The sequence below is a fragment of the Protobothrops mucrosquamatus genome, unplaced genomic scaffold (assembly GCF_001527695.2).
Source record: "Protobothrops mucrosquamatus isolate PMUCROS unplaced genomic scaffold, P.Mucros_1.0 scaffold567, whole genome shotgun sequence".
NCBI classification, from domain to species: Eukaryota; Metazoa; Chordata; class Lepidosauria; order Squamata; family Viperidae; genus Protobothrops; species Protobothrops mucrosquamatus.
This window is the reverse complement of record NW_015386870.1, coordinates 152,117-175,632: the sequence shown is the minus strand read 5'-3', so window position 1 is coordinate 175,632 and position 23,516 is coordinate 152,117. Positions and strand designations below refer to the sequence as shown.

General features: G+C 38.3%; 1 protein-coding gene across 1 annotated transcript in view; it reads left to right on the top strand.

The window, feature by feature from the left end:
* The window catches only part of NTRK3 (neurotrophic receptor tyrosine kinase 3), a 217,295-nt gene that overhangs the window by 67,220 nt on the left and 126,559 nt on the right, over nt 1-23,516 (top strand). Inside the window, exons 2-3 of the mRNA XM_029284397.1 lie at nt 7,413-7,487; nt 10,886-10,957. Of these exons, the coding sequence (XP_029140230.1) occupies nt 7,413-7,487; nt 10,886-10,957 (147 nt within the window). The remainder of the gene's footprint in view (nt 1-7,412; nt 7,488-10,885; nt 10,958-23,516) is intronic.

The window sequence follows — 23,516 nt, the reverse complement described above, 5'->3', positions numbered from 1 at the left end:
TGGTTTATTGTGGTTTGAACAAAAAACTCACCTTCTTGGTTTGGAATCGTAGTCTAGTCTAGATTGGTCTGTCTGTCCGTCCGTCTGTCTGTCTATCTATCTGTCTGTCTGTCTGTCTGTCTGTCTTCCATCTCATATCTCTTCTCTCTCTCTCTCTCTCTCTCTCTCTCTCTCTCTCTCTCTCTCTCTCTCTCTCTCTCTCTCTCTCTCCTCTCTCTCTCTCTCTCTCTCTCTCTCTCTCTCTCTCTCTCTCTCTCTCTCTCTCTCTCTCTCTCTCTCTCTCTCTCTCTCTCCTATCTATCTATCTATCTATCTATCTATCTATCTATCTATCTATCTATCTATCTATCTCATATCTCTCTCTGTCTTCTATCTCATCTATCTATCTATCTATCTATCTATCTATCTATCTATCTATCTATCTCATATCTCTCTCTCTGTCTTCTATCTCATCTATCTATCTATCTATCTATCTACCTACCTACCTACCTACCTACCTATCCTCTATCATCTGTCACCTCAGTTCATACACATCCAAAGGAAAATCCCACAAGAGCTCAGCAACCACACCATCTCAAGGCCTGAGGGAATCCCCAAGTGATCAATAACTTTCTACCTACAGCTTCACGCTAGACCCACCAATTTAGTGATAAGCTAAAGAAAGACCGTCTAATTCAGATAATTCAGCAGTAGAGTTGATCTCTCTTTTTCCTTTCTGCAAACTGGCAAAACGAAAACAAAAACAAATTCCAAATTTCACACGGGGAGGAAATAATTTCACATCAGACAGGGTTAAACTTCAGCAAAATTATTCCTTTACTTGCAAGTAACATCTTTTGCTTGTCCGATCACCAGTGCTTGTCCTTCAGATCTACTACCCTACTTGGTACCTTTGGTGTCTTTGAGTACCAGTGATAGAAAGATCAGATGGAGCCTGTGTGATTCAGAGGATAGAGATTTAGATATTGCTCCATGAGTTCTAATCTTACTATAGAATATTGCTTTGCTTAAGTCACTTTGTTCACTTCAGTTTCCAACCTATAAGATGAGAGTAAAACTTGCTCCCTTAGCTCATTTTTTTTGAAAAAGGAATCTGGTAATCCATAATGATCTTCAATCAAAACATTCTTTAAGTGAATATCTTGTTCCATGTTGATACAAAATGTGTTGAATTGCTAAGGTGTATGACAACGGGAGTGTCTTTTAATCGTGGTCTCCTATGGCTATATTGACTTCTATTTCTCTTAACTATTCTAAACAAACAAATGCAGCACTGAAATAGCATCATGATTCAATGAATGTTTAATCAGAAGCACTCCCATATTCTATGGAGGTGATTTCCTGTTAAGTGAGCATGAGATAATAATAGCTTTCAGGATCCTGCATGCTCAAATTCAGAAGAATACTGGTATTAATCTGTGAAACCCAGTGCCTTCAACAAGTGTTCAACAAGTTTCATTTTAGTAACTAATACGTTTATTTAGTGCCTAATGCATTGGAAGAAAAGCATTGCAGTCCACGAAACTTCACGCCATAAGAAATAAGTTAATCCTTAAAGAACAGGAATCACTTTGTGCCATTTTATCTCTGTGTGTATGTTTATGAATTAAAGCTTTCTCAACAATAGTTTAATTGCAAAGGTGAGTAGTGTGGTGGCCTAGTGGTGAAGACACTTGCCTCCCACTCAGAAGGTTGAGAATTCAATCCTAAGTAGCGGCAGATATTTCTCTCTGCTGTGAACTCCCCATAGGTGTCAGGAAGGGCATCCAGCCAGTAAATACTCAGCTCCATCCGTTGCCCCCACTCTATCCTGAATTAAGGCATTACAGGGTCGTAAAAAGAGAGTTTTAGTTTAATTTGCAAGGAGTTAAATTAATACCTAGGAACCAATCAATCTTTTACTCCCTGGTGATGCTGTTTGTGAAAGGAATTGCTTGTGAACATTACACAAGGTGTGTTATGAATTATTAGCTCAGCCAGTAGAAAGCTTCACACTCCCCCATTATACCTTGTGTGGGTGGCTTGGTTTGCCCTTTTAAATGCTGCCTGATGATTTGTGAGTTGCTCTGTTACTCTTGCATTTCTGTTTGGCTGCAGTTTCTTAAAGCAGCGTGCAGGAGGTGCAGCTAGCCGAAGTGGGCTTCGATGGAAAGCTATTGAGCCCATCCGCTTCCTAAGCACCGATCAGTCTCAGTTCCTCTTAAGTTCCATTTGCCTGCCAATTGCTGGAAGCAATGGGGAGAAGAAAAGAGGTGGGTCCTTTGTGGCAGATATTCTGGAAAATAGGCTCCTTTCTGCATCTTCCCCTCCCTTTATCCTTGTGCTTTGAATTCATTTATTCAGCTTTTTATAATAATAAAAAAAAACCCCAACAAGCTAAACATACTGAATCACTGAAGGCAAATGCTTTGGATTGGATCACTAGGTGTAATATGCCTGGGCAAAAAAAATCAATTTTCTTGTTACCCTGCAAGACAAGAGCGCCTGGCACACTGCTCCTCTTTCAATTATGTTGCATTTGCATGCCACTTAATCTTTGGGATTTAGCATGCCTGCAGTCCAAATGCAGCAAGGATCCTTACTGTGAGCAAAAGGGGTGTATTCTCCTTTGCAGGATCCCTGGCCAAGAAAAATGGGAAAAGAAAAATCATTATGAAGGTCTGTACGTTTTCTAGCCTCTTTTAATATTTTGATCCCCCCCCCCAAACTGAGGGCCTGACAGTGAAGCATCTGCAGGAAGTTCAGAGAACATCAAGAACCCAATACTAAGTTGATATTGCAACTTCCTCTCCTTTTTTTCCTAAATTTCATCATAGAACTCCACTGGTAAGTCCATACCTGGAATATTGCATCCACTTTTAGTTGCCACACTATATAAAAAAGATGTTGAGTCTCTAGAACAGTGATGGCGAACCTTTTAGAGACCGAGTGCCGAAACTGCAACCCAAAACCCACTTATGCATTGTCGGGTGCCAGGTGGGTGTGGCCCATTGGGTGGGTGTGGCCCATTGGGTGGGCGTGGCTGCGGTGATAACGGCAGACTGGGTGGGACTAAAAAGTTCAATCAATCAATTCCAACTTTGCAAGATCTTTTTTTTCCCCGTGAAAAATTGAAATTGACTGATTGATTGAACCTTTTTTTTGTTGTACATGGCGGCGGAGGCCTAAAGCGAAAAGGTTTTATAAAACCCAGCTGAAGGCCTAGGACTGGGGCGATGGCGCGTGTGCCCACAGAGAGGACTCTGAGTGCTGCCTCTGGCACCCGTGCCATAGGTTCGCCACCACTGCTCTAGAATGAGTGCAGAGAAGAGCAACAAAGATCATTAGGAGACTGAAGCCTAAGGCATTTAAAGAACAGTTGCAGGAATTGGGAATGTCTATTCTAATGAAAAGAAGGACTAGGGGTGACATGGTAGCAGTCTTCCAATATCTAAGAGGCTGCCACAAGGAAGAGGGATCCACCTATTCTCCAAAGCACCTGAAACAATAGATGGAAACTAATCAAGGAGAGAAGCAACCTAGAACTAAGGAGAGATTTCCTGACAGTGGGAACAATTAACCAGTGGAACGACTTGCCTCCAGAAGTTGTGAGTGCTCCAACACTGGAGGTTTTCAAGAAGAGATTGGACAGCCATTTGTCTGAAGTGGTATAAGGTTTCCTGATCAAGCAGAGGGTTGGACTAGAAGACCTCCAAGGTCCCCTCCAACTCTGTTATTTCTATTATTCTGTTTTGTTTAAAATTATGCTAAAATTATGAATTAGATTATGTGTTCCATGGCATTCCTCTGAATGTGTCATGTCCAAGGATCAAGAATGTTCTGAGGAATTACTTCAGAGTAATTTCTTTATTGTTGCTCATCTATAGACAGAATCTTGGCAGAGTAAAGCAACTATCGGTGTAACTATTAGATATACCTTGCAAACTGCAAGTTCATCCTTTTTCTGCGCACCAAAAGTTCTAAGCTATGTTGTTTCTTTGCTCCCCTCCCTCCTGCAACTGTAGATTACATTCCAGCACAGAATTTTAATGAGTGTATATCTATGTTTGGCTGCAGTATTTGCATGCAGTTGTGTACCACAAGTTCAGAGTTCTAGACCTAACATCTCTGATCATGTAGAATTTTTTCCCCCTGATAATATAAATGAAATGCTTGCGACTATGGGCAGAGTTCCTCGTCATTGGAAAATGTGTGTTTGTGTGTTTTGTTTTGTTTTGTTTTTTAAAAAAACAAAAATTACAAATGTAATTCTTATCTTTTCTTCACTTTAATACTAAGAAGGAAAAATGGAGTTTAACCTGATTCACATTTTCGTGAACAAATGCTTGGATCAGATCATTAGCAGGTGAATCTAAATCTTACAACATAGTTATGTAATCTTGTAACTTGGTTCAAAAACTAGTATGCTTGTGCCTATTAGATCAAAACTGCGGTTAAAGAAATAATTTGTGCGGAAAAAGAAAAATTGATTTTTACAGGGTTTATCTTAAATGTCACACTGGACATTGTGACAATGCGTCTTGGACAGCCAAAAATGATAAGGACTGATTTATCCATTACTACGTGTACTACCTGTGTTTAATAGGTTTAGCTTAGGACAACATTACATTTATAGTATTTATACCCATTTCCTTGATATAAACACTGAATGAAATGCTGAAAGCATGACAAACTGTGGGTGATGTTTGCCATTTTGATTTTTTTAAAATCTTTATGTTTTTGGGTAGTCCTGAGTGTATGAAAATGAAATGATGCTGACATGGAGACAGCTGTTTGTAGCAATTTTGCTTACATTGTTTTTCCTCATTGTATTGTTAAACATAACACTGCAGTCTCTCTGCAGATGTTAGCCTAGCTTTATTATCTACTAATAGGTTGCATTGAAATGTGTCAAATGTGACAGATGTGTTTCGGTTGTCCTTCTTTTATGGCATGTGTGTCAGAATATCTGGGCTCATAGAGACTGATACAGTAAAGACACATTTACAACAATAGTTGCCATTACATTAATGTTTGAAGAACACACCTTCACTCTTAGCATAATTGAAAATACAAAATGGATGCTTACCTATGTTACTGCTGAATATCTCCCGTGAAAATACATCTCCATTTTGTTAAAAGAGGTGAGGAATTGGAGCTGCTAAAAGATGGGGCTAATGCAGTCTTGTCTTGTGCGTATAGATTGTGCACAGTAAATCTAATATTTTTAATTTTTAATCAGTTTCAATTCCAACTGGGAATCCTTATATGAAATTGATGTACAGGTAGAAATCCCTGCATGCAAAATGTATGTGCAACCATATACACTTGGGAAAGTTGTGTAAAGAAATTAAGATACTAGGGTTAATTAAGTTTCATTAATCACAAAGACATCGTGAAATGGTATGTACGAAATCCAGATTTTTTTGACTATTATTTTTGTAAAGAAAAATCACTAAGAAGTGGAGAACAAAGCCCAGTAATTAATGAGTGCGCAGCAATGTCATGGATTTGGGAAATGATTGTTCAAAATGTCTTGGCCTAGAACAGGAATATTTCACTTAACAGAAATGAGGTTTCAATTGAAACACTAATCAGTCTCACAATTATTCAAAATCACAAAGCCATCATTTTTTTTTAAAAAAAAACCAACAACTCAGCTATATAGTGAAGTGAGATAGTGGGAGAGGTGATGGAAGATGAAGCCATCAAAACTTACTATCCATAATTTTTTTGGCGAATAGTATGTCTTTAAATCCATCTGAGTGAGGACTCTGGAAATGGAGCCTAAGGCTTACATATACTTTTAGGGCTGGATATATTTCTTCTGTCTTTCATACTGTGACCAAACTGGGTATCTCAAATCACTATCTTCAACTTCGTGTCTCCTACATATTTGTACTTTCAACTCCCCAAATTCTTAGGTTTAGGAAGAAATTCTCTGGTTGAAGGAATATTGTCATAGCATAGACAGCATAGCATAGACAGATGGGTCTTCTATTCTGGGTCTTCCCTGAGACTTTTGCCTAAGAAAGTTTTGGATGCATTTAGAATGTTTCCTGATTGCAAATACTACATTTTATACTAGAGATTTTACTGCTATGCTGAAATTGTATGTCTAAACTATCTAAAACATCATTTACAGTTTTTAATGTTAAAGATTTTTTTATTTTAGTTTCTCCTCCTATTAATATAGCTTGTTGTGATTTTGCTTTGCATTAATTTGTTGTGGCATGTCTATATTTTATATTGTGTGCCTTTAATCGGAAACTGTCTTGGGCAACATTTTTTCCAAAAAAGCAGGGTGCACATACTTTAAACGTGTTCAGTTAAAAAGAAGAACCACAATTTAAGTACCTCAGAAAGCTGCAGTAGTGTGCCCATTAAAGTGTACAACTTCAAAAAAAAAAGGGGGGGTACACATTCAAATAGGCCCCAAGCTATTGTATAGCAGTCCTGATTGGTTGTTTAGTTCTTTGTTTTTTTTATCTTTTCTCTATCAGTTTGAGCAATAAGAGCTCTTGATTAATTAATAATGACAAAATTGATTTATTAGCAGGGTTTTCTTCAGTGAATTTGTGAAATGAGGAAAAAAAGAGTCTTTTTTTTAAAAAAAAAAATAACTATGCCTAGGAAAGGAAACAGTATTTTGAAGAAAAAAAATATTCTTTGTTTGTGTTTAGGGCGTTACCTACTTCAAATTGGGGGCTTCCCCATAGAAGAGGCGTTGTTTCTTCTTTATCTTGAAGATACTGTAGTACATTGGTTCTCAACCTAAGGTTTGCAATATCATTATAAGGGGTCCATGAAGGCTTGAAGAAATATTATGATTTAAATCTTGAGTTAAGTCTTGAGGGTCTGTGGCCATGGTCCATGGCCACAAAATGTATTTAAAGGGGGTCCGTGGTGAAGAAAAAGTTGAAAACCACAGCTGTAGGAGGTAATTTAAGGAAATACATATGTTGAATGTATCAGTTAATCAGAGGCACTCTTTTGCTAAAGGTTTTGCTCTGTTACTCTATACAGTTAATAGACTAAGTACTGAATCCTAACTGTACTTAGTTTATATGCAAAGCAATATCAAATGGTTTAAAATTGCATCCATTTAATAGGATCAATACATTTGAGTAATTCTTCCTTCTTAGGAAGTCTTCTTTCATTATTTCCTGCCCTATCAAGGTTTGCTTGCTGCCTTGGCAAATTCAGCTCACTTATACCAGTTCCAGGCATCATAAAGTTATATGGTGCATGGATCTGGCATCATAAATAAACCAGCTCAAATCATGATGAAACCCATCAACTTCAGAGATTTGTCAATGCTTTTTCCACCCCTGGTTCTACCGCACAGTCAATGGTTCCTCTGAAAGTTGTTGCATGGTATTTCTGTACTAAAAGTGATCATCTTTCTTCCCCACCCCATTATCTCTCTATAGATACATAGAGTACTGGAAGAATTTGCAGACTTTGCATGCCGTAGACATGGAGCTGTACACAGGACTCCAGAGATTGTGAGTATTGTGTTTTTGAGTATTTTTGTCTCAGTTTGTGAGAACAAGCAAAGGTTGACCAGGTCTGTTCCTCTACACTATCAAAAGAAATCGTAGGTAAAGTATGTTTCTCGTATGAATATTTGACCTGCTTACTGAGTTTAAGACCAAATGTTCTCTTCTGGGTTTGTGGTTCAATATGCATGGCTGAACTTGGATTTAGAAGTGTTTCACTGAATTTGAAAAATGTGCATTCACTTTGTTACCTCCTTTGGCCATTTTTTGAAACAAAACAGAGAGTTGAGCTTTTGCTGAGGAGGCATGTTCTTGCACCAAATAAGCCAACATCAATAGGTGAGCAATCAAATTTAGTTCTGGAACTGCAAATCCATGACAGTTATCCAAAGGTGAAGTCTACAGATTACTGATCCTAACTGCAACTTAGATTAGGTGACCAAAGAAGTTAGAATCTCGGTTCATTTCATATAGCTGGTAATTCCAATAATTCATTCTGTGGAGAATTTGTAGTTTGGATTTAGACTTGGATGCTTGGACAGAAATGCTTGCTTCTTGCAGACCAGCTTCCTTTATTGCTTTTTGGTAGACCATTGACTTGCCAATTTACCTTCAAATCACCTGCCTTGAAATGCATATGGGACTTTATAGATCATTCTAAAGTAGGAGTGTCAAACTCGCAATGTCACGTGATGTGTCATGACATATCACGACTTTTTTTCCATTGCCGGCAATGGGGTGGGCACGGTTTTGCCATGACGCATCCAGCCCACAGGCCAGAGGTTTGATACCCCTGCTCTAACTTGACAACTTTAAGATATGTGAACTACAACTCTCTGAATTCCTCAGCCAGCTGGGGAATTCTGGGAGTTGAAGTCCACATGTCTTCAAATTCCCAAGGTTAGAGACCCCCATTCTAAAACATAGCTGGGAATCCATGTCCATACTGAGCATTCTGCTAAGGCTTAGCCATTGTGAATTTCAGGTTTATCAATTTCAAGTTCCTACTCTGAGAACTTCCATGCTAAACATATCTCAGGAATTTAAATTTGTTAAATGCCTTCTGTCAAGAAAGCAAATGCTACAGTAACTCACCTGAGTCTCACCACAAATCAACAACACCATTTTGCTAAGTTATTCTGTAACTTAGCTCCAAGAATCAAATGTCCTCTGTAGGAATTGCCCATGTTACATCGTAAGTGGCTTGTTCAGAATTTCTCTAAATTTAGTGCTGGAATTATGATTGTGTCTCTGTGTTTCTGCTAGTGAAGGATTTTAAAAACAAAATCAAAGGAATAGATATAGACATATTCCTTTACAGGAGGAGAATATAAAATATGGCACTTGATACTCTTACAAAGCATATTCATTGTGTCAGAAACAATCAGAAACGCATTTATGGCTTACGAGACATTCTGTCAGAAAAACTTTCTGATTTGTTTGGTAGGTGAAAATGTACAAGCCACAATGTTAAATTTAGACTTTTAGTTGGATGCTTTCTATACTTGTTGATAACACCATTAATCTTATGACATTTGTGACTCTTTTATTTGATTGTTCTTGCTGTGATTACTTTCCCATTTTTTTGGCCTAGTTAAAGAATTATAAAGAGATAGTACATACAGAATTTACTGTTCATTGCAAGTATTTTATTATCATATATTAGTATTATTAATTGGAAATAGAAATCCAGTGGATAACTGAAACAGCAACGTTCAAATAAGCAAGTACTTTTTTTAAAAAAAATGGGGGAACATATGTTATTATTCATTTGGTTTACAAAAGTACAAGCAAGTACTTTTTAAAAAAAATTGGGGAACATATGTTATTATTCATTGAGTTTACAAGGAATTGTATGCTTTCATTAGGTATAGCTATAGCCTATATGTACAGAATATACATAGTGTGTGTATGTTTGTATCTCTAAAGAGATGATTTATAAATGAAAATACATACTTTAAGTTGTACGTTACTATAAGCCATAAGAAAATAATGGAGAGATGGAAAGTACCGGTAATACTTGAATGCTGGGCACGGACTGCTATTCATTTTCTATCAAGATGTTTGGTCACTGCATGCAATTTTTGGTTGCTTGGGAACCATCTGTCGCTCAGTGACCGAGTGTTTCCTTGGCCTACTGAAATCCTGCTAGAGACATGGAAGTCAGGCAAAACAACAACAACAACAATCTGAAACATGGATTTGATTTAGATCTATAACCTGATTCAGACCTCCATATTGATTCAGAAAATTGATTGGCTTTGGACTCCAATTTGACTCATCCCTTTGAATCAATCTGATTCTGACTTCCAAACTGATTAAGGGACAAGATTTTAAATTGTTTAAATGGATGTAGAGGTCTTCGGTTTGATTCAACAGTTCACCTCAAGTTGCTGAATTTAGTTTAGAAATCTGATTTAATTTAGAGTCACTTTATGGAATGGCAGATGTCACTGTTCTAGAAACTTCCAGAATCCATACAAAGCAGGGCAAATGGCAAGGGATGCTGGGAGTTGTAACTGAACAATATCTGGGGTAACCCATGTTAGCAGCTCAAGTTGTAGAACATTCTGAGGGTTAATGAACTGATGATCTGACTTTGATATATATGCTTCGTTTGTTTGAGACTAAAGCTGTCAGAAAGCATTGAACTAATGCCTTAGGCAGATGAAATGCTTCATTTTGCCTTAGAAATCCTTAAAATAGCTATGCAAAGATGGCTGGTATTCTCCCCACATTTGGAATTGTGGAAATGATACACACTGAGGCTAAATTAATCATGGGACAGCTTGTTGCTGCATCTTATCCTCTGAGGGGATTCCTCTCTCTCTCTCTCTCTCTCTCTCTCTCTCTCTCTCTCTCTCTCTCTCTTTATATATATAAAGATATATCTATCTTTCTATCTTTCCCTCTCTCTTTATATATATAAAGAGAGAGAGGGAAAGATATAAAGATAGATATATAGATAGGGAGAGAGAGAGAGATAGGCAGACAGACAGACAGACAGACACAAAAGTGTATTATATTAAGGAAAATGCTTTAAAAATCTGTGTACCTTAGGGAGAATTGCCAAAAAAGAGAGAGAGGCATGTTTGCAGAAGTGTGCACTAAATGCTTTTGAATTTTAGTGGAAAAGTTATTCAAAAAAGAAACTGAATTCAAATAATTGTAGTTGACATATTTGGCTGCCCCGGTACTGAGAAAAAACGATCTTGACAGATTCGTTCCCCGATTGGGGGGGTGGATGTGTGGGAATGTTTTAAAGGCCTCTAGATTCAGGCTGGCAGGATAGTCTTCCAATTATCTCTTCTGATTCAATATTAACGTGAGATCTCTGAATGCCTGACGTTCACTGATTCTTTCTTCATGGGTTGCTTTTCCTGTCCTTTTGCATCTTTTTGCAGGACAATCACGAACTCAGGGCTCCGAAGCATCCAGCCGCGGGCGTTCGATAAGAATCCTCACTTACATTACATGTAAGTAGACGCACCCCTTTGTGTCCCATGGTTACTTTTTGGAAGAGTTTTGAGTTGCTTGAGATGGAGTTGGTTGAAACATGGTAAACGACAAAGCGATGAAGGCACTTTGGTGAAATAGGTCCTTATGGCTCAAGTGAAGGCATGGGGGCTGCCTGTTGGCCATCTACATTCTAGCGTATGAAAATAATCAACTGTAGCTGTAATGGAATGGAATTGAATATAAAGGAGAGTTTCTGCTATGAAGCAGAGGCCAGATTATGAAGGCAATACATGATGAAAGGGATGAATTTCATTTTTTTTAGTAACAAAAATTAGACATGGGGTTCAAATGACAGCAGCCTTATACACTTCACATAAAACAGGGGTATTTTTTTGAAAAAGCCAAAAATTGTTTTAAGTATATTGCAAGAAAGGAGCCTCTTCCCCCTCCCACCCCCCAATGCATACACATAATTTTCTCAGCAAGAACCTTATCATGATGCAATAGTCTTCATGGGACCTAATCTGAGCATATTTTCTCCACTAGACTAAAATACAGTTTGGATCACTGCTGTTCTCCAATTATGGGTTGCCATCCCCGGGGGGTTGTGAGTAAACTGGGATGGGGTGGGGAGTTGAGTTGATTGGCTTTGCACAAGGAAAGTGGGAAAGAAAACTCAAGTGTGTTTCCATGGATGACTAAATCCGTGGGCCGAGCCATCTGTCAACCTCATCTGCCATTCATCAGAGCACCGTGTGGTAGAATAGCCGTAGTCTTTTGAATATCTGTAGAAAGTAAGCTTATTCATTAATTTAAATGCCCAGCCTTCTCAAATGAGGGGAAAAAGGATGGCAATAGATAAGCTAAAGGGGAACTTTAAAAGATAACCAAGCCATTGATACTGATAAAAGTAAGCTTTAGTCAAGAGAGTAAGGTGAAAGTTACATTGTATTTTAATAAGTGGATGTAGGAGAAGAGCAGGCAGGGCTGGGGGGAAGAGTTAAGTGAGTCATCAGCCTAAAGTTATTACACTGCCATAAATGGTGCAAACCCAACCCCTCTTGAATTCCATTGACCCTTCTCTAGTGGCATTATAGCATTGAACGTTAGTTGACAAGATTCTTGTATATAGGCTTAAGCAATAAATTTTCTTAACTGCAACTTAACCTATGGTCCTGATCCTTGGCACCTGACAGTGGTGTATTTAATTCTTACATAAACCTAATGCAATTGGTGGGGAGGGTATGAAATTGTGGTACGTCAAAGTTAGAGGGGCCCTGGTCTACTTTATTTTCCAAGTGAGTAGAGACTGCAATTGAGCAAGTCACTGTAACGAACAGAATTGTTTGGGTTTTTTGTGTTTTTTTTGTAATTTTAAACTGAAACAGATTCACCAATGAATTGTGTCACATAGAAAAGTATCCACACCCTTTCCAAATATACAGCTTTCACAAGTAATTCTAATAGGGATCAAAGACAAATTTATGTACAACACATTCTCTCCAATTGCTCTCTGGAAACAATTTTATTTGTCCAAGTGTGTTAGTTATTTTTTTTAAAGATCATGTTATTGTTTTCAGTGGCAAATGGCTTGTTGTTTTTATCCTTTCCATTTCTATAAAATTGTTGTATTATTGTAGAAGCCTGTGGGTGGAGATTGATATAGTTATATAGATATATAGATATAATGATTAAATAACTAAATAAGTAACATCTAAAACTCCTTATAATGTGATATTAGTTGGTTTGGGGCCTATCTGCAGATAAAAAAAGTGAAATTTATAGAATTCAAGAGCTAGAGAAGAGGAAGGGGCAGAGACAGCCCTCCAATGACTCCTTTATCTGGTAATGCTGGCTTAATAACAGTATTAAAGACTCTAATGTGATCTTCTGGATCTAGTCTACAGGGTCCTATAATGGTGATCTAGTGGAGGTACAACTATTAAGGTACAGACTTATGGATTGTATGTTTCTTGAGGGAACTTATATCATTTTCTGCCCTGCTTTAGGATTTCTTGTCAAAAGTTTCTTTGATTATGGTCTCATTTTGATAGATCCATAGCTTACTTACTTTGATTTGTTGTTGTTGTTAATTGCGAAGTCGTGTCCCACCCATCGCAACCCCATGGACAACATTCCTCCAGGCCTTCCTGTCCTCTACCATCTTCTGGAGTCCATTTAAGTTCACGCCTGCTGCTTCAGTGACTCCATCCAGCCACCTCATTCTCTGTCGTCCTCTTCTTCTCTTGCCCTCCATCTTTCCCAGCATCAGGCTCTTCTCCAGTGAGTCCTTCCTTCTCATTAGGTGGCCAAAGTATTTGAGTTTCGACTTCAGGATCTGGCCTTCTAAAGAGCAGTCAGGGTTGATCTCCTCCAGGACTGACTGGTTTGAACGCCTTGCAGTCCAAGGGACTTGCAGGAGTCTTCTCCAGCACCATAGTTCAAAGGCCTCAATTCTTTGTCGCTCAGCCTTTCTTATGGTCCAACTTTCACATCCATATGTTGCAACTGGGAAAACCATGGCCTTGACTATACACACTTTTGTTGGCAGGGCGATGTCTCTGCTTTTCATTTTATGAAATTGCGTTTTAAAAATAAATGTTATAGTTTCCTTGCATTTAAATATAGCGAATTCAGGGAGAAGCTGTATAAGAAAAAAAATATATTAAGCAGACTTCGTAGGAAAATGAACACATTCCTTTTTATGTTTATGCATTCTTCTTTGCAAAAATTGTGCATGTGGACACACAAACAATAATATAACATTCAGGCTTAGGACAATAAAAAACACTTTTGCATTAAGTGCTAATCCAAACAACAGACATCTGTTTCATCCTGTGTAAAGATAGAAACAGAGAGAAAATATACACTGACAGTACAGATAATCCTTGACTTACAACAGTTCATTTAGTGACTGTTCACAGTTACGACACTGAAAAAAGTGACTGATGACCATTTTTCAGCATCCCCTTGATCAAATGATCAAAATTCAGACACTTGGCAACTGGTTCATATTTATGATGGTTGCAGCGTCCCAAAAGAGATGGGATGGGTTTTTCACACTATAAATAGGAAGGGAATAATGTGAGACTAGACTGAAGCTGTCATACTTAAAGATGATTGAGGAAACTAAAATATTTCCCACTAGTTGAGATCAGGGAAATTCTACCTGCTGACTAAACAGCAACATTACGTTCTGGTTTTTGAGCATCTACACAGTTTGAAATTTTAACCTTGTTTTCTCCAATCACATTTTCTTAATCAAAATAGTTAGACAATTACTGCTTTTGAAGCTAAAAAAAAAGGCATAGTGTCAAGAAACATTGACTAAAGAAGCAAATGAAACAGTCCAATTTTCATGACATTTCAAGGGAAATTACAATAACAATCACAAGATCAAATTGGGCTTCTTGCCCAACATGTCTGAGCACTGTTCCTTTTTCAGGGACAATATTTGCTATTTAGTGTTCTTTAAAAAAAAAGATAGTATCTTGATGTTTGCCTTTGCCAGAGCAATTAAATTGGATTATTGTGACCTACATCACGGTTGGCATTTTTGAGCAGTTTTTAAGGGTACATTAAAAAAAAGTAGGCCAGGGCTACAGTAGATTGAGAAATGATATGAGAACATTGAAGTAGAATTCTGACAATAGCTAGCTGAAGAGGAATTTGTTGCGAATGTAGATAGCATTAGCAATAGCCCTTAGACTTATATATTGCTTCATAGTGCTTTACAGCCCTCTCTAAGCAATTTACAGAGTCAGCCTATTGCCCCCAACAATCTGGGTCCTCATTGTACCAACCTCGGAAGAATGGAAGGCTTGAGCCAGTCAGGATCAAACTGCTGGCAGTGGGCAGAATCAGCCTGCAATATTGCATTCTAACCACTGTGCCATCACGGCTCTTCAGATATTAATCTTAAAAGTATAAACTGGGAATTTTGCCATTTCTATATAAAGATTTTTTGCTGTGGATTTTAGGTTTTAATTCCCTCTCTGGTACTTATCAATTTCAGATGAACAACCTTGCCAAATATTTATCCAAATTCAATTTGAATGCACCTAGCTGATTGTTGGTCATTAGTCCCAGTGTCAAATTCTTCTTACTGTTAAGATTTCCCCCCCTGACATTCAATCCAAAATCTATTTTCTTGTCATTGAAAATCATTATTGTAGGGATGACATACTGAGATAATATATAGCAATAGCAATAAGACCTTCATATCACTTCATAGTGCTTTACAGCCCTCTCTAAGCAGTTTAGAGAGTCAGTATCTTGCCCCCAAATAATCTGGGTCCTCATTTTACCGACCTCGGAAGGATGGAAGGCTGAGTCAACCTTGAGCCAGTCAGGATCAAACTGCCGAACTGCAGTTAGCCGACAGAATTAGCCTGCAGTGCTGCTTTCTAACCACTGCACCACCACGGCTCTTATATATAAGTTACAACATTCTTTTGTATGGATAATTGAAGGCTCAGTTCACACAACAAAATCATCTTGTTTGTTGAATTAACCGATGTTGGAGTCTGCAGAATATATTCAATTAACAGCTAACAACATATTGTTGCCCAATATATTAAGCTAAAAAAAAGCCTGACCAAGAACTAACTGAACTTAGCCTATGATATAAATACAGCTGCTGGGTTTTTCACTAACCTAATTAAGTTGAAGAGCATTATAGTAGCATATCTTCCTTCAAATATAGTTTTTGGGGAAAGAGCCTCAGATCGCTTACATTTCCTATGATTGTTTTAAAACCAGCCTTTTTACTTTCATACTGGACATATATTGGCATTCACTCCGTGTCTCTAAACTAGCATATGTGCTGTTTATTCAAACATACCCACCCACTTTTTCTTTACTGGCAAGTGCCAAGGGAGATTTAGCTTAGCAACATCTAATTGTGTGTATGTATGTAGTTTCTAGTGTGCATTTCACCTGTGTGCACTTTGTAGAATGTGGCTTTTTAAGTATGGCTTTATTGTTTTTACACTTGGCCTGAATTAGAGCAGTTGCCGACAAACATCCGTTCAGCTTAAGTGCTGGTGCAGTTTGAAATGTGGATGTTCTTTGACTTCCGGGAATTAAGTGACCCATAATTCCCTTGACCTGTGCGGGCATTTGAGGACAATTGGTGTGTGAAGAAAGTTGTTCCACTTAACCAGGCTTTTATAATGGCACCGCCTCTGCGCAGCGTTTCTCAGCTGGAGGCTCTAAAAGGCTTTGAGAATTGCAGATTTTGCCCAGAGAGAACAGGCAGGTGTTTATATCTGACCCATATTCAGCAAATGTTATGCGGCAGCTGATAACCACGTGGGACTGAAAAACCTGTGGAGGCTTGGAGCAAGCCATCAATCAGATCTTTAGAAAGACAATTCAGTAATAAAGGACTGAAGAAGAAGCCTCTTGGATGAGAAGCGAAACATCTTCAAAGAAAAAAAAGAAAGTCCAGTTGCCTCTTGAAAAAGCACCTTTGGACCTGGATGACTGAGAATCTCTATTGTTGTTGTTGTTAATTGCGAAGTCGTGTCCGACCCATCGCGACCCCATGGACAACGTTCCTCCAGGCCTTCCTGTCCTCTGCCATCTTCTGGAGTCCATTTAAGCTCACGCCTACTGCTTCAGTGACTCCATCCAGCCACCTCATTTTCTGTCGTCCCCTTCTTCTATTGCCCTCCATCTTTCCCAGCATCAGGCTCTTCTCCAGCGAGTTCTTCCTTCTCATTAGGTGGCCAAAGTATTTGAGTTTCAACTTCAGGATCTGGCCTTCTAAAGAGCAGTCAGGGTTGATCTCCTCTAGGACTGACCGGTTTGAATGCCTTGTAGTCCAGGGGACTCTCAGGAGTCTTCTCCAGCACCATAGTTCAAAGGCCTCCATTCTTTAGACACTAAATTCTATAAACACTAATAAAAGAGAATATTTGTGACTCGGGGTTGAAATGAGGGGTCCTTGATGCTCTCTGAGCTTCCTTGTTTTCTTGCAGACGTTTCATTACCCAAAGTAGGTAATATCATCAATGCTTCTAAAGAATCTTTTTGTTCCCTTTCCTTTTTTGGCTGGTTGATTGTCTCTATTGCATAGTTTATAGATATTGTCAATGTCTATGTGTCTATAGATTGCTAATTTTTCAGAGTTCCGGGCTTCTAGACAATTCATTTTGTGCCCGGGTGGAGCTGATAGCCCCTGGGGTACCAACATAGGCTTTTCTCCAAAAGGGCTATGCCAACAGTGAAAGGTAAATATCTTGTTTCCTTCTGTAGTTGTCTCTTATTTCTTATATTGGGTATCTTAAAAAAAAAACCCATGATATTTATTATATTAAGCTAATTAATAGAAGAAACCATTATATGTGTACAACAACCTTAATCTGAGATCAAGCTGTTCACGGACTAAGATCCAGTTCCAATGCTTCTTAAATCAGAAGTCTTCTACATTTAAAAAGAGTTAAGTGTAGTTTCCCATCTGCTCTGCTGGAAGACAGATTTACTGGAACCTCTCAGAAAGATTGTAACTGCTTGGGGCAATTGGATGGGTTTTGTTATATTGCAATTTTTACTGGGATCTATGCAGTGTGCATGCTATTCCCCTTTTAGCAAACTTTCAGAGTCTCCATGATAAATTATTCCTTGTGGATTTACTTGTGGACCAGCAGCTTCCTGCTATTTATAAACTAGCAAATGTTTCTTTGGTAGCATATAGAGAACAGCAAAACATAATAAGGGGCTGCAAGCTAAATTGGTAAACTCTCTCCCTCCCTCCAGTTGTACTAAATAATCTCTTTTCACTTTCATGTTACTGCTTGTTTTATTATATATTGTACTGATGTCTGGTGGACCTTCTGTTTTTGTGGGCTATTTTAAGTTTCTGGCCTTTGGCTGTAATAAAGAATTTATTCAGTGTAAGTTCAACATTTATAATTTAAAAATATACCACTTATAAAAGTTGCAGGACTACTATTGTTTGAATAGATGCTACCCTTTCTTGTTTTAAGAAGGTGGTTGATAACTTATGGCCACCTCTGATCTGCATTGCTGCAAACCAAAAAGTTCCATGTCATATTGAGCTGCAAAACATATGAAGATAAGTAATAGCATAATTAAACACACATACACACACACACACACTCCATCTCCCATCTTGATTTATCCTTCTCACATACATACTGTATAAACCCTCCCTAGATAAGTGATGTGGGTCCATCAGCTTTACAATTTTGAACCTCTGTTTCCAAATGTTTTGTGTGGTCTTCACCTTTTCGAGGACAATGGTCCCAATTTAAGCTCTCTGGACACCAATTTCTTGCAGACATTCATTTGTGTTTTTAGATTCCTTTAATCTGATAAAGAGAGAAAGCACTGCTGCGAAACAAAACACCACTCTTAAGTGATGAAAGATAATTGAAAATGATAAAAAAGGGTCTTGAGATATTACAAGGAAGGATGGAGAACAGCCCCATTAATGTGCCTTCTGATGTGTGGACTACACTCATAATGGCAAGACTTTTATGCGAGTAGATATAGCTGTTTTTTAAGGTTCAAAAGGCCAATTCTCCTGTAGAAATTAGGAACCCCACTTTGAAGGTCAAAACGTGTTGACCTTGCATGAAATAACATACCATGAAACAAGGAAAGAGACATGGAGAGTAAGCATTATATATATATAAAATTAGAAACATCCTAAGGTGACATCAAATCATAAAATCCTCCAGACAAAGTAGACTTCAACTTCTACAATGTCTCCGCAAGATCACTAATAGTAGTATTGAAGGAAAAGTCTTCATCAGGGTCCAGTCCAAGCAGGGAATAAACAACATGGTGACTGCTTTAGAAAGAAAGTTGTATTTATTGAAGAGGAGAGCCTGACAGAAAGATGGCTCTGGAAGAAAAGAGAGAGCACATGTAGCAAGGAGTGGGTTTTTAATACCTTCTTGGGCTTTTGTTTGGAGTTGTTCCTGAGTCATGAACTTTGACCTGAGTCTGAGTGTGCCTTTCTGGTATTCTGATGGTGGTGGGTTAATGCTATTATCTCCTGTCTTAGAGTTTGGGTGGGGTATGTAGATTTTAAGGGTCTTTGTCTTCCTGATCTCTTCAGCTTCTAGCTGGAGGGCTCCAACTTTCCTGAATGGATTATTACATCTGCATTTCTAAAAGCTGGTTTCTGCTGAGTTGTCTGGCTGGGTGTGTGTGTGTGGAGAAGTTAGGGTTAGCCTTTTTAAAGATCTTTCCATTATTCCTTTGCGGAAATATATTCTGCCTTTTTAATATTCCCCAAAATATTTCTTTTCTATGGATTGTTCCCACAGTAGATGCCTGCCCATCTAAAGGACATCCCATTGAGGAAGGCGATATGGAGATTTGATAGGAACATTAACTTGTATCTCATGCAGGCTTAGGCAGGATTTTAATATGCTGTATCTGCTACGCGACTGTGTTTTATTAGATGTGTAACATTTTAATAGGAAACTGTAAGGATATATCCGCCCTTTACTAAACACACACGCACACACACCACACCTGTGTCTCCACGTGTATGTGTGTGATGTTAAAAATCGTACGTTAAGCATACACATCTGTGCATGTGTGATGTTAAAAGCAAAATCAGAGAATTATGCAGCACAACCCAGATCAGGTGGGAATATTGAGAATCCCATTAACACTTCTCCACCTCAAAGGCAGGAATAAAATGTGCCTCTTGCCTTGTCATTCTGGCTGTGTCAGCAGCCTCGTCTGTGAACAGGATCTGCCAGCAGTGATTTCAGAAGAAAGTATGATGCTAGACCACATCAGCTTCTTTCTTCAGTGTGCTGGCACATAAAGATATAAAAAAACAAACAGACACCAGAATCTATATAGAGAGAAAATTGTTACAAGAGTGTAAAGCTTCACAGTGGTGCATGCACTCAAAAATAACTTGATCCCATCTGCTTTTCAGATCAAGTGACTTGAATTATTTCAAAGAGATTTGAGATTCAGAAGACTTTCTGTAGTTACAGAATTTCAAATGTGACTTTCCTTTTACAGTACATAAGTAGAGAACTCTGGTGTGATGGGTTGTGATTTTTTGTTTTTTTTAGATATGATATAAGTAGTTGTTCAATGAATTTGGCTACTCCCACAAAGCCTGCTTATCACAAAAACTTGGAGGAGAGCTGCTCTGTTCTCGGGGTCTTATTTTTCTGTTAGAAGTTGTTTAAGCAGGTTGCCTTAGAGAGGAATAAAGGAACTCAGCTTTATTTGACAGAAGTGTGTTTTATCTTTTAACCTTTTATCCTTCTGTAATACTCAGTTAATTTATCTGACCCTGTTGGTATCTATGATCAGTCTAGTTAGAAAACTCCAATCCTTTCATTCTCCTCTTTCATTTCTTTTTCATTCCTTTCATTCTCTGCACTTCTCACCAAATAAACTTCACCAATCCCATTTTTCCCTGCAGCTTGTTGCTTCTGCCTCTTGTATTGAGCAAGTGAGTTGTTTTTAATTGCCTGACTGGGTCTGAGATGCATGTTTTTGTTTTTGTTTTTTTATTATACTACCCTGCTTCTCCCTGTCTAATCAGTCCATGATGGGTAACAACAGGAAGCCGGTAATAAAATGTACTGAAATGCCACATTATCTCATCTATAAATGATATGCAAGTCATAAAATAAAAATCTCACTTCCCATCAGTATAAATTCCAGGTGCTGATCTTAAGCATATAGATTCTAACTTGGAGAAAGTTTGAATGTAGAAAAGAACTTCTCACCTGCTTTAAAACTCAAGTGGCATCAGTCTGAATTTCCTTCAGAGTATTGCTTATCCTGTTGTGAGTTAATCTGTCTACGGAGGTGCCTTCAGTTCTTTTGTGAAATGTGGTATATAAATTAAGGATGGATGGATGGATGGATGATAGATACAGTAGATAAATAAATAATGATGGACAAATTGTTGTTGTTAGTTGCAAAGTCGTGTCCGATCCATCGCGACCCCATGGACAACGTTCCTCCAGGCCTTCCTGTCCTCTACCATCTTCTGGAGTCCCTTTAAGCTCAGGCCTCCTGCTTCAGTGACTCCATCCAGTCACCTCATTCTCTGTCGCCCCCTTCTTCTCTTGCCCTCCATCTTTCCCAGCATTAGGCTCTTCTCCAGTGAGTCCTTCCTTCTCATTAGGTGGCCAAAGTACTTGAGTTTCAACTTCAGGATCTGGCCTTCTAATTAGATCTCTCAAATAAGAGTTTATAGTATACAATGCAGAACATTTCTTTATTTCATAGTAGATATAAATGTGGAATTGGGACAAAACACATACTTCAACTTTTTTTAAAAAAAATGTAGATATGCAGATGGTGATTTTTAGATACATACAGTAGTAAAAAGCTTTTAAAACGGCTTTTAATCCTTTCTGTGTTAGTTCAGGACAATTTCCTCACTGGCTCTTTGCTGGAAAATTTGGAGACTGCCAATCCTGCTATTCACACTTTACAAGAATCTTTAGTCAGAGAAGTCTTTAAAATATGTATTGCCATTATAAAACCTTAGAAGCCTCTATTTCAGGGGTCTTCGAACTTGGCCCTTTTATGACTTGTGGATTTCAACTCCCAGAATTCCTCAGCCAGGCACGTTGGCTGAGGAATTCTGGAAGTTGAAGTCCACAAGTCATAAAAGGGCCAAGTTTGAAGATCCCTGCTCTATATCCCTGATATTTTCATGCAGTTTTGCCTCTTTTTTTTGCAAGTGATCTCATGCTTCCCATTTTATAACTTACAGTTAAGTCTTCCTTTATCATATTTTAAATTGGCTTGAATCGAACCTTGTTGCATTCAAGCTCTTGAATCTCGTATTTGAAGCAAAGCTAAACATCTTGGAATATAGATTTTGAATTAAAACTTGGCGGATTCACACAACTTGGGCACCATCCACAGGGGAAACAAAGAGATTGGCAATTACTGCATTTTCTCCTGTGGTGCAGTGCCATTCTTCTGCACAGCGCGTTCCCAAACATTTCCTCTGCATTTTTTTTTCTCCCCTTCAACATTCAGCTTTGGGGGGAAATAAATGATTTCTGAGTTTTGTCTTTTTTTCAAAGGAGAAGGAATTTTTGGAGAATTCATGGGCCGAACACAAGATTTTTCTTGTGTTTCTCTTAATTAGGCAGCAACTAGACAGGCTCCTGTCACATACTCCTCCCTTATCTCACCAGGAGCCTGCAATATCCAGGGTTTTCCATGCTTCAATTACATCCCAAGGGAATTCTTCTATCTTTCCCCCCTCTCAGATCAGGAGCTAGCTGGCATTTTTTTTTTTTTTTTAGTCACCCAGCTGGTCATGCTGAATGCTCCCCTGATGTTCTGTTGCCAAAAAAAAAATAAAATTGGTTTTGAATGAGAGAGAGAAATTTTAAACCCCAGAAACAGGAGAGTCGTCATTGGAATGAACTGATGTTAGGGTGTTCTGCTGATTAATTTAATTAATTAAATTTTATTAATTAATTTAATTGGCTCATCAAACCCTGCTGAAAAAACCCATAAAGTCACCTTAGAGAAGAAGTCTCTCTCTCTTTTTTTTACAAGCAAAACTGGCAGAGTATGAAAGAAGAAAAAGAGAGAGAGAGAGAGAGAGAGAGAGAGAGAGAGAGAGAGAGAGAGAGAGAGAGAGAGAGAGAGAGAGAGAGAGAGAATAACAGGAGAGCAAAGGCTGAGACAATTGAAATGTAAGGATTAAAAGTAAATAGTTAGCTTAACATTTAAAGACATAATTCTCAGCATGGGAAGAAAAAAAAGCTGAACGGGGCCCTGCAAAGAGCTGGAAGGCTGAAAATAGAGGAACGGGATAAAATTAATTGGCATTTCTGCTAACTCCTTCCCTTCCCCTGACATTGGATCAGATGTGATATTGAGACGTTCCCAATTATTTTGCTTGGATGAGTTTTGCGACCCTGATGATGATAATTATTCTTAAAGGTCAACAGCCCCCGTGTGAATCTGACTTCTGTTCTCTGGTGTAATCACTTATTGAATTGAAATTTATTTGGCATGGGCCAGCAGGTGAGTTTTGCTAAGAGTTTACTCAGTGGTTTTCCCCCCTGCCCCTCTTTCTTACTGTCTCTCTAACAAACACTGCAGTGAGGGCTTCATCTACCCTAGATCTAAAAGAAGGCACCAAGGTAGACTAGAATGTGACACCAAGAAGCTCAATCTAGGCAGCATTTCTCTGAAAATATAAGCTTCACCCGGAAAAATTGCTACAAAATATTTTGCAAAAGATTTACAACTCTATCACTAATTTCTCATGTAGGCAAATCATACAGTCATAAAAGTTGGAAACTGCAGTGAACAGGAGAACATCCTCTTACCACACGAGGTGGACGTGTAGGGAAAAAAAAAAACCCCAAAGTGCTGGAAAGATCCCAGAAAAAAGCAAGAAACACCACCGTTTAATGAGATGCATATGTTCATGGCAGGGACAATTAACTGTTGCCCAATATTGGAAGAAAGATACAGTTCTGTCATTACCTGATTGGGACGTACAACTTGGAGAAGTTGCAGCAGTGGCAAAATCCACAGAATTTGAATTCAGAATTCGGAAAGAGAAGTTTAACC